General features: G+C 43.5%; 1 protein-coding gene across 5 annotated transcripts in view; it reads left to right on the top strand.

Moving 5' to 3' along the window:
* row (relative of woc) overlaps positions 1–15,725 on the top strand; it is an 83,214-nt gene that overhangs the window by 24,644 nt on the left and 42,845 nt on the right. For all 5 annotated transcript variants that reach the window (XM_050179936.3, XM_050179939.3, XM_050179934.3 and 2 more), the window contains exons 7-9: positions 3,044–3,180; positions 10,233–10,386; positions 10,500–10,668. In XM_050179936.3, the coding sequence (XP_050035893.1) occupies positions 3,044–3,180; positions 10,233–10,386; positions 10,500–10,668 (460 nt within the window). The remainder of the gene's footprint in view (positions 1–3,043; positions 3,181–10,232; positions 10,387–10,499; positions 10,669–15,725) is intronic.

The following is a 15,725-nucleotide window of genomic DNA, read 5'->3' as shown; positions in this document are numbered from 1 at the left end:
ACAGTAGCCAAGTTGGGTGTGCGTTCATTATGCGAGTAAATACAGTATTCACATACCTCTAACTGTGCTTCTGCAAGCTACGGCATTTATGCTATGTGTATGTTTTTTACTACCCCACAAATCCCACAATGTGCACACACAATAAAGGTTGCACACACATAGCTTACGCACAGAAAGTCAGCTTCAGGGGCGATGCACTCCCGCCCCCACTCCGAACCTTCTGACATGCTAATATGCATCATAGACACCTGTGATCACTTGTGTCTCTGAAGGATAGGTAATTTAGACCAGCACCTGGTTATTGTTAGTGCCCAGTAATGAAACAGTGCTCCTGTACCTTTATATTCGGTAAAATATTCTTTAATTGCTCCTTTTGAGACACGTGCGAACCTTGCATCTAGTTAGTGTGAAGCTAACATTAGCCTATGAAGGCATTAGAGGCCAACTGCAACTAAATTTCGCTTCGGCTAAATTGACTATAAATGTCTAGCGTATACTCTCAAAGTAACCTTGGCAAGCCGCAGGGCTGCTAATTGCCTAATTTTGTTATTAGCAGCTATTAAATGGTGCCTCTGTAGACTCGCGCACCTGGCGGCAAAGTGGTAGCAATGCAGATATGGCGAATATTGAAGAACTATATGCAACCATTGATCTCCGAGTTGCGCCATGTTGCGCCTAGGTGGCCAGGTGCATTCTCGCTCATCATTTGTGGGTTCACGGGCATCTCTCACAGCTTGTGTTCTCCCTCTTGCGCTTGTGATTTGAGCTGTTGCAAGAATGCCGATGTGCTGCGTGGCCATCAGGTGCTCGAATACATACTCATGCACAAGCAATGGCTGTGCAGTATGCAACGCTGAGTAGAGGAAGGCTCAACACATCTTCCCTGTCCCAGCTTTCAGAGCGAAAGCATGCGTCACGGTGCAGCAGGCAAGTGCAATGTGGACCAGCCAACACGCACAAAGCATGTAACCTGCAGTTGACAAGGTTGCACAAGCTATATTTCAACAGCACAGTCACCTACCCATCAAGATTTGCTTGGCAAAAGCTTTCTTGGGGTGACTATAAGTACTATATGCTGCGATGGCGCACGATAACCAAAGGTAACGTTCAGAGGTAAATTGTATTCAAGGGTGATACTCTCAAGCGATCATCGCTGGTACTGCATCATCTTCAGGGCAGTTTGTGCGTCTCAGCATCGGACGTGTTGAAGTAGACGAACAAGATCCTTTGTGACACAGTGCCAGAAACAAGCTGGAACCGCATGCTGCATTTGTCACGAAGGAGAACATGACGCAATGGCCATAATGTAGATGCGGTAGCAAGCCATGCAATGCAATGGTGCCAGAGCGAAATGGTCAAGGCTTTATCACGGCCGCAGTCCAGCCTGTCTGGGCGTGAGTTTACGCACACTTAGCACCGAGCCCCTCTAGCCTGCCCGTGCAAAGCCTCTGCTACTTATCATCCTTTACTACAGGTGGCAATAGTTGTCTGATCGGTTAACAAGTCCGGCGCTTCCAGTGTGCCAGGCAGTGGCCAGTGAATTCGGATACATCTTGCCGGAGACGCTAAGATCGCTAAAATTTTACCCTGTGCTTTAAACGTCACCCACAGCAGCACAGCAATCAGTTGTTGCTGCAATGCTAGCGAACAAGTGTGCAGCAAGTGAACGCTTCTTTGTTTATTGAAGGCACAAAGGCAACACACTCGCTTCAGTGAACCTGAACAGCATGCTGCTATTCAGCCAAGCTAGCGTGCGATGCACCCTGTTCCAGCTGCTCCGGCATGTGGTAGGACGTTTTCTTTTCCCACGCCAACCACACAAGACTGTAGAGTCCAATTTTCGCCAGGGTAGAGTAACCGCACCACACCTTTACCTTGGCCACCCCAATGCGATCTTTGAGCCGACGCAGAACTCATCGACGTCCTGCTGTTGAATGTAGACAACTAGATAGAGAAAACCGGCTGCACTTGGATAATACTTCGCATTAAAAGAACATTGCGGGCGCTCAAAAGCGTTGTCACAGTGCACGAAGCAGCTAACAAAGTATACTAACTCTGTGGCTAGCAGACGTGCGGGACCTATACGCTGATACACCGGAACAGAACACAAGCACGGAAAGCAGATAGTGCAGGCACTGATTCTCCACATCCTTCACTGTACATCACTACCACCAGGAAATAATGGCGGCATTTTCTTTTTTTAAGTTTCGGGAAGAAAAACATTGATGTTTGTTAGCTCTTTGTGATAGATTTATCTGTATTTTAAGTGTAAGATTTTGCACAGAGGCATGTGTAAATTATCTGAAACTGGGCTTTTTATGCGGTCAAAAATTTTGTTGCAGTTGGCCTTTGAGGGAAGAGGGTGCTCATTGTTCTTTTTTTTCTTTAGTCCAAGCCCTCTATAAACCATAGAAAAAATTGCGGCAAGCATCAGGAGTGCCCTAAATAATTTATTATAATACTTGTTTCTGCAGATAAGTTTCGGTACTGCAGAGGTGGATGTGTCCTGATGTTAAGCTATGTCAGTTTACTTCGTTCATGTGATCGCTGTGGCTGCCACACACGATCGCAGCCGCAAGAAACGCACGCAGCTCTCTGCGTTTTCTTTTTCTGAGCAACATCGTCATACCTAGCCTTAGTGCTATGCAACACGATGATGTATGTGGTTTTATGCCGCAAGGGCCAGATATGGCCAAAGAGTGCCATACGCATGGATTGCTATGCAACATGAGCAAATTTAGCATCGTGTCATGACATCGACAGTTTCACTGATGCCAGGTCGGCATTTTAAGACCAACTGTAGTACCCAATTTAAATATCTCATGTTTTCCTGCCTTCACACTTGATAAGTGTCATCCGTTACATGCAAAAATCATGTGGTAGAGTTTGTACGACTTTGAAAATATGTGTCGGGCTCCCCTTGTCTCTGAATATGCCCGAGTGTTGCACACTAGCGTCATGTTTTCGTTGTTTGTCAATTTAGTCTGCCTAGGCTCCATTGCGTCTGTTCCTGTGCTAAATCTCATCCCTTTCTTTTTTGCAGCTAAGAATATTCCTGCCACTGTGGCAGCTGCACCGAGGTCCCCTCCAGTGATAGCCAACATTGCTGCGGCGGCGGCACCATTGCAAGTCACTCAACCACCTCAAGCCAAAGTCACTCAACCACCTCAAGCCAAACCGGTGAGCCTTCTTTTTACCTTTCACATTACACATAGTTCTGAAATGTCATTGGTAAAATATTTGTTTTCCCAAATGAACTTGCTTTGAGCTTGTCAAAGTTCCAAGTCCCACATTCACATGTAAGCACCACCTATAATTCCATCGCTACAATGACCTTCTTATTATCACTCGTGTCGCTTTCACAGTTAACCGGAGTTCAATTAGTGGAAGTCTGCTGTATATTATACACTGCTGTGAAATGTACCCCTAACATGTTAGTAGGACTTTAGTGAAACCCTTGTAAACACTAACAAATTCATATAAGCTCTAAATTCATATATCAGATTTGTCCACTTTAGATGCCCTAATGGATGCAGCTTACAGAACTGCAGCAGCTTTTTTTGGTGTTGAGTTATGGATTCGTGCTTTCTTTTTTCCCTTCTTTTTTAACCTACTGAATTTCAACAATTTCTTTCTTTAATTCCAGGCCCTAAATCAGAATTCTGCTTTCTGCAGTCTCTGGAATTTAACTTTCACTCACAATTGCAACAAATTTCATTCAAATTGATCAATTGTCTCATAAGAGCATTTCTGCGTTTTACATGCATTTGAATAAGTGTCATCAGAGTTGGCCCCGAACTGAAGCTTCCTCTTAACTCAATGTCGAAAATGCTATCACCCATCGATGCATCTGTTGCTAATCACAAAAGTATCTTCGAAGTGATCGTCCGAGAATGCGAACCAAGTTTGCAACGCGTTTGTGTGCAGCAACGTGTTGCTGTGCACATAGGCTTGCCCTTGGCCTAGACCAGGGTACTCCTAACTGGCTTGCAGCCAGCGTAGCTCCCGCTCATGATGGCTGGCCTGCAGGCGGGCTGCTTTCTTCCCTGCAAAGCCTCTACTGCACCTCTACCTGCAAGTAGGGCTTCTTCACAAAACCTTGTGTTAGTGAACTTTTCCAATGGGAGTGAGCTTCACTGCAACTATAAGATCACACCATTAGGTCACCTCACCCATGGCAGTGACAATTGACCAGGGATGTCATGCGAACATTGCATGACAGCCCTGGTTAGTAGCATGTGAAACTCCGATTGAGTGGTTCCAGCCATTGCATCAGAAGTTGCACCAAAACTTTCGTGACTTCGCCCAGGCTTGCTGGGCCCAGAGAGATTTCGCCTGCGAAACTACAGCATGTAAATAGCTGTACATAAGGTTAAGCTCGTCTCCTCAGTCCACAGCATGTGCCATGCTTCAGTCCGCTACATGTACGGTACGGTAACATGGGAGGACATCTTTAAAGAATTAAGTAAAATTGTGTCTGCGTGCAGCTTGGATTGGGGCAAACTAAAATCTGTAAAAATTGACAGGAGAAACACATGTCTGCAGAAGAAAAAGGACACATAGGGCAAATAATAAAAGCTGCTGAACTTGGCAGATTCTCAAAGCTGATACTTTTGCACTGCACGATTCACAAGCACGCCCACTGTGGAAAATATGTAGGCAGTTCCTGTGTCCTGAAACCTGTTGTTTCAGCGGCTGATGTGATGTGGTCACATGGGCTGGATGCTGCCAGTTCCATAAACTTCTAAAGGTGGTGGTATTGGTGTTTGTGGACGGGACGTACCGCACAGGATTTCGATGGTAGAGCTGCAAGAAAGTTTTTTGTTGTTTCTTTGACCTCGAGGAAGAAATAAAGCGTTCTTTGCGCAGAAGGATCGCTCCGACCCACTACTGGCCAGTTGCGAGTGGTTCTGAATTGCCCTTTTGCACTGACTTAACAGACCCAAAGAATTATCTGAATGTGAAGCTTCCTCATTGGTGACCTGGGGCCGTATTCTGAAACGTTCGTTTTCCACGATAGTTTCACCACTGCGATAGTCACGTTCAATAAATCAAGCGACTGCTTACCCATGACGTCAGCATGCACTACCAACACGTGCTCTCGAACACTTCACATTGTGTGAGAGAGCGCCCCGTGTGAGGGCAGAGCAGCTTGGTTGTGCTGTTTTCGAGTGTAGTGGCCACACCTAAAGCGGCCTAAAGCGGCCACGGCCGCTTTAGGTAAAATAAATTGAAAAAGGAAGTGTCAAATGTTTTATTTTAAATGAATCAACAAAAATTGCCGCGAATTAGTGTGTGTAAGACGCCACCTAAAGGACTACTATAAACTACCACTTCTCGTATTTCTACTACACTCCACCACCAACCAAATGCCCAAAGACCTGTTCGTTTATTCAACATATGTCAAGAGCTCCCATCAACACCATGACATTAAAATGACGTAGGCCGGAACTACTAGATGGTGCTGTTTATTTTTTGCTTTTGCTAAAACAACCAATTGGCCCACCGTTAGCGAAGGCATGGGCAAGGCAATAGTTTCATGTAAGGCGAATGTTTCAGTATAAGGGCCCCGTACGTGGACATAAAATGCTTCAAGGCAAAACTGCAGTCTTTTGAGAAACAAGTGCAAAATTGGAAGTGGGAGCATTTTCACTGCTGTTTGAGGGTTAGTGTGAAGACGGCATTTCCTTTCCTATTTGCGACAAGAATCCTCACTGATCTGCATGCACAATTGAGCTTGAAATTCTCTGACCTTGATACCACGAAGGAGGAATTAGAATTGTTCCAAAATTCATTTAGCTCCAATGTGGACGCACTGCCAGGTTCCTTACAATTAGAAGTAATTGAACTGCATTCAAACGACATCTTGAAGTACAAGCACAAAGAAGAACATCTAAGTAATTTCTGTAAATTACTTGGCTCTGAACAGTTGCCATACTCAATTGAATTTGCCTGCAGGAACGTATCACTTTTTAGCATACCTACTTTTGTTAGCAAACTCTTCAAAATGAAAAATAAGGAGCCGAGATACAGAGCTAATTTATCTGGTGAACACTCCGAGTTCCTTGTTTATTGACTCATCAGGCTTGCCACCACAGTTTACTAAAATAATAAAGTCAAAGCATCAGTTCAGTCACTCCCATTAGCCTCATCCTACGTCTTGGCGACAGGACACAATTCCCATGCTTTAAAATATACTACATGCTGCTTCATGTCCTGTGCAGCATATTGCTGTCATCACATGCTTCTTCATTTGTACATATGTTAACAATGCAAATATGTAACTATGCTAATGTAAATGTGTAAATCTTCATCCGGCCTTTTTTTTTTCTGGAAATCCTACTCCAGATTTATTCATTGGCATGATTATTACCTTTCATATTCTTGTTAATCATCTGCTTTTGCTTTGATATGTTGCTATTCGTATGCGTTGCAATAGGTGCCATTCTGAATGTACAGTGTGTTATACACTGTATGTGGTAGTCAACGGGTACTATCGTTCTTAGCCAAAAATGTAAAGCCATGGCAATTATGTCAAATCTTATTTTCCAACCCCTGGAATATTGTGCTTCGTGGCTTGCGTCAATGCTGTCGCACGTTGTCATTACTGTATGTGCCATTTTAATTCATCTGTTCTCTCTAAATATTGTGAGGTACCTACATGCTCTAGAAGGCCTGTAAGCTCAATGTGGTCTATGTCACTCAATGTGGTTATTATGTAAATAGGAAATTACAACTTAAATCACTTGTCACCACCTGCTTCAAGTGGTTTTTGTAGCCACCTTTCAAAACCTGCGATAAAAGGCTTACTTTTTAGGGTTTCACGGTTAGGTTCATTATCTATCAAGTAATTTATTAATGGCTCAGTAGCGGTATTTTTTAAGCATGTTAATTGGTTTGACCGTGCGAGAAATTAGCTTGGGGTGCTCTCTAAACATGCTTCTGTGCACCAGAAGATAGTTCTTGAAGTAACCGTCTTCTTAAAGAATAAGGTATTCAGTTCAACAGAGAATATGGTTCATAAATAGCATACCACAAAATATAGCAATTAAGACTACATGATTGCGATCACAGAAAACAGAAAGCAAGAAAACTGGGTCAGCTCTTCAAATGTGTACTGACGTAGCATTTCTAAGTTTGTTTTTATTAAAATAAGACTATACTCCAACTTTCACAAATCATTTTTTCTGGCAACTCTTAAATGGAGATTTTCAAAATAAAATAGCACAACACACAAGAAAGCAAAACAACACACCCGTTCTCTGACCTGTGTATTTTGCTATTTTATTCTTGAAAATGCTACACTTATTGCCTTACACTTCTACACTACTGAAACTTAAACACTATGCACAAAAGTCAGTATGGATTTGCCGAAGTACTAGAGTTGTTGTAATGACACACCAGAAAAACAAAGGGCCCTCTGTAAAGCTTAGCGACTCCTCCCAGACCAGCTTAAAATCCTGTAGGTATCTGCTTGGTGCAGGTAGAATGACTGTGAACAAAAAAAAAAAATGCTTGCTACCTGGAAAAGGTAAGAAGCTTGTTTGCCACCGCATATGTTTAATAATGCATCAGATCTACAGGGTGTTTCACCTAACTTGAACCAAGGATCTTAAAGAAGTGGTTAACCGCAGCTGGGTGAAACCAATGACATATGGTCTGCCATCATGTGGCGCTCCTCAAAAGATTTTTAAAATTCCAGTTAATTAGCTCAATTATCGGGCCAAGTGTGTTTTGTGATGTTGTAGAGGGAGTTCAGAAACAACCGATCCAATTTTTTTTTGTGGCAACGTACATGCTGCATGGTGATTTTTTTCCACGTTTAAAGAAAGCCCGCGAAATAAGAAATAAAACTACATGACTGGTGCTCATGCACTGTGGTACTGCAGCACTCTCAACCGTGCTTCAAGCTTATCTCTAATCAGGGCAACGCAGGCCACCTTTTCTTTTCACATGCCACCGTCAAAGATGCTGATGCACTGTGAAAACGATGCCTAGAGCTGTGACCGCTCACTTCACCACGGCCCACATGCACAATTTTTTTGCGTGAAGCACAATTGAGATCGCTGCAATATGATAGCGCATGAGCGCAGTCACTTGGTTTTGCTTCATATTTCGTGGGCTTTCTTTAAGCGTAAAAAAAAAAAGTCGCCATGCAGCATGTATGTTGCCACAATAAATTGGACCGGTTGTTTCTGAATCCCCTCTATAACATAACAAAACGCACTTGGCCCAAATGTGAATATTAGAAATTTCGCATAATTGATTTTAGTTAGTTGATTATTAAGGGGAATATAAAAGATAATCTAAGGAGCGTCACGTGACAGGAGACCATATGTTGTTGGTTTCATTCAGCTGCAGTTTACCACTTTTTTAAGATTCTTGGTTCAAGTTATGTGAAACGCCCTGTATATATCCATAGACTTGGTAGTAAAAAGCAAAATTCTAATCCTAAAAATAGTTCTTTCTCTTCTCTTCTGGTCATTATGCCAGAAAGTCAACACAACTACTTAAATTAGGAAATATTTGGATAAAGCACGTCTATTAAGTGGAATAAAATTTGTTGTCTGTGCCCAATGCTTACAAAATTATTTTCACTAATATTTATTTTCTTTATTTTCTGGGCCTCAACACCAACGTTAATTGCCAATGTGGCCCTATGGCCAAAATGTTTGGAGACTCCTGGCCTAGACAATTCATACCTTTGTTGTGCTATTCCTTTTCACGCTTTTCACACTTCATTAGCCAGTGGTGAGAGCGACACTCCATCCGGGTTAATGGGAACAGACAGCCATGAATGGTGCATGTTAAGAGGGGCATAGAATCGAGCAAAAGGCATTGCTACAAAATGGTAGCCTATATCTCGACTATTGTCATGCTGTTGCTTCAGAGACGAAAGCGCGGTCAATGCATCTACCGAGTCTTCATCCCCTGGCAATATAGAGTGGACTCTGTTTAAACGGAACCTCAAGGGTCTAGAGAAATTGGTTCTGTTTATCAGGAGTTCCGTTTATTGAAAGAAAGCTGAATACAATTGCATGAATACAGAATCAACCAACCATGAAGATAACATCCCGTTTCAGAGGCAGTTTTGCTTAAGCTATTTTCGTTTAAGCTATTTCCGTTTATCGATATTCCACTCTAACGAAAGTTGACTGTGCTGTGATAGCCGAATTACAGTGTATTTCCTTGCAAGTCATTGTCTGGCACTTCTCTCACCGTCCTTGTCGGTGCACTCATTGAAGGTAGATCTACGTTAGCGCCACTTGAAGCTGCTTGGAGACGCCTGATACCGTATTGCTATTTAAAATGTAAATTAACAAGCACCCAACTCACAGAACTGAATTTGCACAACAAATTGCGCAGTTTGCAAATGCAGCATTTACAACATAGCGGCTTGGCTTGTCTTACGGTTTGGGCGCAGTTGGCGAGTACTAGATCAATTAGGCTTTACTAATAGGTAAGAAGGGTTTAATAGGTTTCAGCTGGCAAGGTTGGAAGCAGTACGCCGCCAGTTGCTTCATTTCACTTGTATACAAAGAATAAAGTCGGTTTTAAAAAATTAAAAAATAATAATAGTTTTTGTTTTGAGGAGGTGCCGGCGGAACCAAAATATTGCTATTTATGCTCGACTCAATGGCCAAATTATCGCCTGGTCGTGCAGTCTGAGTCCAAATTATGGCATGGCGTGCTGTAAAGTGTCAAAGGTTGATGAAGGGTCGAAGGTCACCCTTATAAATCTATAGGGCCACTGGTGGTGCCACGGAGCTGTCTGAATAATCAAGAATTTCAGAATTACCGGTCTGGGATTGTAAAGGCTTAGGCTCAGTGGCCTACTCCCCAGCGCTTACCCTGACTTACCAGAGCCCAAGAGGGTTGCACTACTAGTAGGGAAGCTGCCTGGCATTCTGCATAGGAAGAGAGCAGACCGGCATCTGCTCTCCTTACTTGCTTCTGTGGCACATGCAGGAAGGCAGGAAAATATGAAATTCCATAATTCCCATGTCGGCATCTCTTCCTGCTGCAAGTTTTTGAATATTTCTATTTTATTCAATCCAAAGTGATGTTGTTTACATTCATTGAAAATTACAAAGACTGCTCCAAACAATATTTTGGTACTTATCCAAAATGGGTAACTTGCTAGCCCACCCAGATTGGTACGTTGTGTCCCACCAACGATTTCATCCAGAAACCTTGGCTTTGACGAGGCAATGCTCTTGTGTTTCCCCCAGGCGCAGCAGCCTGCCACTGCCCCTGTGGCACGCCAGGTGCCGCTCATCACCGGTGGCAGCACTGCAGTGACAGCCAACTCCCTGCTCATGGTGAAGGTGATGCCCAGCAAGGTGTTGCCCTCCAAGGTGCTCCAGGAAGAGATCCAGCAGTTGGGTACGACTAGCCCCTCCACTGGCCCGCCTGCAAGGGCGGGCGCTGGCGGCGGCAGCATGCCGCCACAGGCTAGCTTGGATGGCTCAAATAATGTGTACCTCTGCTTTGTGTAGAGGCCCAGTACCGCAGGGTAGTGGACGGGCAGAATCCTGTGCCCTGGTTGGCGCAGCGCGGGGTGCTCCAGACAGACTTGCCGTGCAGGTTCTGTCGCGACGGCAGGGCCCTGCTCCAGCCTGACACCAGTGCGATCAACGGCTACAGCTTGCGTTGCCGCCGGGTCAGGTGGGTTCTTGCCCTGGGGGTTAATCGGTCCTTCATCCTGTGCCTTCATCTGGTCACAGCGTGCGCACTTCGTTCGCGGACCCACTTGAGTTGCAGGAAAGCATGCACTCGGTCCTTTGTTCTGCTGGACCTCCAGCCATGTTTTGTGCAACACCATTAAACTGCCAATAAACCCAAACATGTGCTGGCAGCCATATGTTAAATGAAGAAGGGAAGATACATGGCTTGGCAGAAATTCAAGGGTGCATGTGATGGCACAGAATGCAAGCCTTCTCTGTTGTTCTGGCAACTTAGACAGTGGAATGGCAATCAATCTGTTACCTTATTTTCTGCTCACCATATGGTGCATACACGTAAATGGCACTTGGGCTGGGGTTCCCTTTGGTGTAGTGCCTCAATCACTAACACTCCGGGCATATTGTGCCTGACGTTATCCCTTATGATTTGCCATTACGGTGGTATGGGGGAAAGCTAAGTCGCTGCTCCAAAAGTTCTTTCTCTGTGCACAATGAAAGGCCCAACTCGTGTATGGGAATATGCTATCCTCTCTACATATTGCTACTGTGCCAGTAATCAAAGCCTGTGTGCTCCTTGATAAGCCTGCAATCCAAAAGACCCGAGAGCCGAGTGTACTGGCCTGTGCACACTATTCATTCAGTGCTGTCACAGGGCCCAGTTTGTAAAGCAAAATGTCACTACTGTCTGGGCCCCTTATGTGAACTTCTTTAACCATGGGAGGGACGCTTGAAGGAAGGCCAAGCAGGTGCACATTACCTCATGTACCTGGTAGTTTCGTTTCTTACTGCTGGTCTCGGCTTCATTGTTCATTGTCTTGTATCACAAGGCAGAGCTGCTGTGTGATATGAATTGATGGCCTATTGTGAAACCGGTGTTTTTAAATAGTTTCACCCCCGTGACAGGACTTGTTGTAGCAAGAAGTTTACCTTCACTGTAATCCGAGTACCGCAGTTTCTGCTGTCCTAAAGTGGCATTTTTTGCCAGCATTTTGGTCTGTCTTTTCATACCACCATTATTGGGTGTGCAACTTCTAGAAGTTCAAATTGGATGATGTTCTAATTTGTGTAAGTCATCTTTAAGAAAAAATCAACACACTCACTGCTGGAGAACTGCAGAATAAAATATTCCTGGTGATTTTTTTTAATACTTTTTTTGCTCTTTGCTCGTTGTGCTGTAGTAAAATGTGTGAACAGCACATGCAAATGCTAGTGCGCCTTAGAAAGGTTGTTTAGACATTCTTGCAGTGTAGTACCACACTCTGAACTACAGCAAAGCATGTGAAATACTTGTTCTGTCTCTTTCTGCACACTGTGTAATTTCCCCATGGCACAATCATCTGGAATGCTTTGCATTGTATTCGTGTTCTGTATATAGTGCCCTGCTGTTGTGTGAGCCTCCTTTAAAAGTAAGGAATGAAAGCTGCAGTGGTGTAACTGGTTCCTTCACTTTCCCGGATAAGGAACGAATGATGACAGTTCATTCTAGAGTGTGCAAGGGTGATTGTCTGCTTGTCATGAGTAACGTCATAATCACATAGTTGGCAAGGGTATGCTGATGATCTTAAAATGTAAATGAGAATGAGTATTTTAGGAGGGGGTGGGAGCAATGCAGTGGTGTGCTGGTTATAACTGTGTATAGGTAAAGTTACTTGTTTACTCTTTGGCTGCCTTTTCAATACTGTAAATGTCTATGCTTGGGCTGTTTTTGAGATTTGTTTCTTTACATTGAAAAAGCTACCCTGAATGGAGCCCCATCACTTGTGTTCATCTATATCTATCTCATCTCTGCATTGATCTGAGATCAGTTTTAGTAATGGCGTTTCCATTCCAAAACTAAAAGATTTGTGTGAAGTTCTCTTTGCCAGCTGCAGAACATTGCATCTTTCACAGAAATTGTACTGCTACTTGAATTCAAAACAAGGTAACCCTAAGGCAAGGCATGTTGAATTTGTTGAACTTGTTTGTCCCCCCCCCCCCTATGGCACATTGCGGGCTCGATCTCAAGTACAGTACAGGCATGAGCAAAAGGTGCAGACCCCTTCTATTTCCATACCTATGATTTCAAAGTGCTTGGCGCAGTTCTCGCTCTTGTTTAAGGTGTCGTTTATAAACCCCAGTACAACCAAAGCAACAAACAGTAGCATAGGGTGGTGCCTCGTTGTAACTTGGAATGCAAAGGTAGTGTCTGGTTTTTGCCAACCTGTGTCCATGTACAGTTAAACCATGTGTGATAAATCTGCTAGCTATGTGGCATATGCTCATGACATTGAAAAGTTGTCAGTTGGCCTGATACAATATAAGCAGAAATTGTCTCAAGATGTATGCATCATTCAGGAACAGCCCTGTTCGCAGGGCTGTTCCTTGACTGCAGGGTGGGGCTATTGTAGTGGCACTTTTAGCGTCCTGAAAATTGTAGGACAGCTGTCCTTACTCTCCCAAGTATTGGAAGTGCCAAAGAAGCTTGTAAAAACCCTGCTAAGTTCAGAGTTAGGACTGATCTTATAACATCAAAATAGCCTCCCTCTGTATTTTCAACAAAGGATGTATGGCTTTTGCCTACAATTTCAGAGCCAGCGCATACCTTAAAACGTGACTTCACTAGGCCCCTTCACAAAACTTGCCTTGTTCCACAGCTTGAGAGGTTGATGGGGACAGCGTTTCTCAATATGTCAAGCCTCAGAATGCCATGGGAGCTGCAGGAGCACATTGCTGCTGTGGAAATGATAATGCATGGCTCTTTACAGTATTTATATTTGGCTCTGTCTTTTGACATAAACTTTAATGTTTATTTGTAGCAGAGACGTAGGCCTATCTCAGAGAGCCCTGCTACATGAAAGTTGTGATATTGATCGTGGTAAGCATGCTCATGATGGTTTGGGAAAGAGCCACCCTATCAATAGCCCAGCTGTGAATCTTTGATAATAAGGAAGCCTCTTGGTTGTGCAAACAATGTTGATTGTTTCGTGGCTTTCTGTTAACATTATGGTCCTGGTGTTTCCCCACGTTGGTGAGCAACTATGTGCAAATGTGAAGCTGTTTGTGTGCAGTCAAAGTTGCTGTGTAGATTTGACGGTGCCTTCATTATCTTTTGTGCTCTTCGTAACTTTCACTGAACTAAGCCATTTCTGTTCTGCAATGGATTGACCTTCTTTTGGCTAGATCCCAACACATTCATGGCTCTCTCATTCCATTTCCTTCCCATAGCTAAGACATTGCAATGTGACATTTGTATCTGGCTGCTTGCGATCAAAATAAGTGTCATAATGCAGCACAGCTAGGATGTCTTTTGTGCTTTTGTACTTTCTTCCTTGAGGATTGGGTGAACTTGCTGAAGCTTATTTACGTTGATAATTTCTTTTATGTTTTGAGTGGTTAACAACCACTGGTTGAATTATGGTAGTTACCAGACCCTTTTATTAAGTTAAAGAAAGGTGATGCAAGTGGGTTTTTTTTTTTTTTTTTTTTTTTTTTTTTTTTTTTTTGGCTTACATGTGCAGCCTCTCACAATATCTTTTGATGGTGTGTAATGTATGTTCTGCAATCTCCAATCTCCTGAATGCCACAGGGGTTGTATTGTTTTAGACCCAGTAGCCAGAATTTGTGGCTTATTCTAATTGGCACATTGAAAAAGGGTTGTTCTGTGTCACTATCACTACACAGTGCACTTATATGTGATAGGTGGCACAGTGGAACTGCATCAGTACCTTCCTTGCTGGTGTTCTTTCGAGATTATAAGACCTCTGAGGCCTTCTCACTGTGATGTCCATGGGATGTTTGTTTAGTGCACTTTCTTGCTACTACATTCTATTCCTGGAACCCTGGGGAAAACTTAGTAGGGACATTCTTCAGCACTATTAAAATTTGGGCTAGTGGCGGGTGCACATATAATGAAAGTGGAGAACCACCTTTCAAAGTGAGAATTAATGACGGAGCTTCATACTGAAATTTCTAAGAGGCACAATCACTGCCTCAAGAAAGCACCATATATGCAGCACCCATCTTCCAGCATTGCAGGGAATGTGTTAGGAACTCCAGCAGCTGTATCTTCGCTTAATAACTTTATTGTGAACATCGCCTTCAGTACGCTCCGATTGGCCAAGCCAGCATCGCTCAAATTTGAAAGGTTGTTCAGAAGTGGTCAGTCAGGAATACAGTCGCAGCACGTGAAATTTGTAGCACATTGGCTCATCTACAACACCAGTGGCTGACAGGAGGGGCCGTGCCAGAATTCATGCAAGCTGCGAAGTAACCCGTTCCCATTTACAATTAAGGGCTCTCTTTTGAACTTGTAAAACATTGTTTCAAATAGAGGGGCATTGCGCGTGTAGAACTGTTTAGAATAGAGTTGCATGCGCAGACTTGTCATTGGTCATCTTTTTCCTGAACCGTCACTATGTAAAGTTCAGCACACTGCTTGTACAGTGACACCTTAGGTTGTGGAGTGTGGAGTAGACTTAGTGACAGCTTGGATGTCACAAAACTTCGATGATTTGCCCCATAGATATTGTATTCAGACCATTTTTGCTGCATGTGAACAGGAGTTTTGTGTCTCCTCTGCCTAAAAAACTGACCTCAGTGTAAACAGTATACACTATTTGGGGCCACAGGTTAGAGAATGGTCTAATAGCAGCACAAGTCTAAGTGTGAATGGGATAGGCTAAGCGATTCTGTCTTCAGCGCAGTTAGTCCAAGGCACAGCACAACTGCTTGGACAGTTATCAGAAAAATGCATTGTTCTCAATGCTCCTTATTTGAATAAAGAAAAATGCAATATAATATGAATGAGGGCAGTAAAGCAGTGAATTGTGCAGCTGTGCATGTGTCTTTTGTGCTGCTGCTGCTCTTTTATTTTTATTTCTTTCAGGAAATCCACTATCTCAAAAAAAAAGTGTCTTGCATCTGGCTCTGAATCATGCCACTGCCGGGCACACTGATAAGCATGACAATGCAAAAACACATTTTCTTTTTTGGTGGAGAGCTTGTTTGTTCATGCTTTTGTGCCAGCAATAGCGCTAACTAACATTTGCTGAATACTGAAAG

This window comes from Dermacentor andersoni, chromosome 5, assembly GCF_023375885.2.
Source record: "Dermacentor andersoni chromosome 5, qqDerAnde1_hic_scaffold, whole genome shotgun sequence".
Lineage (NCBI taxonomy): Eukaryota > Metazoa > Arthropoda > Arachnida > Ixodida > Ixodidae > Dermacentor > Dermacentor andersoni.
This window is presented reverse-complemented; position numbering and strand designations above follow the sequence as displayed.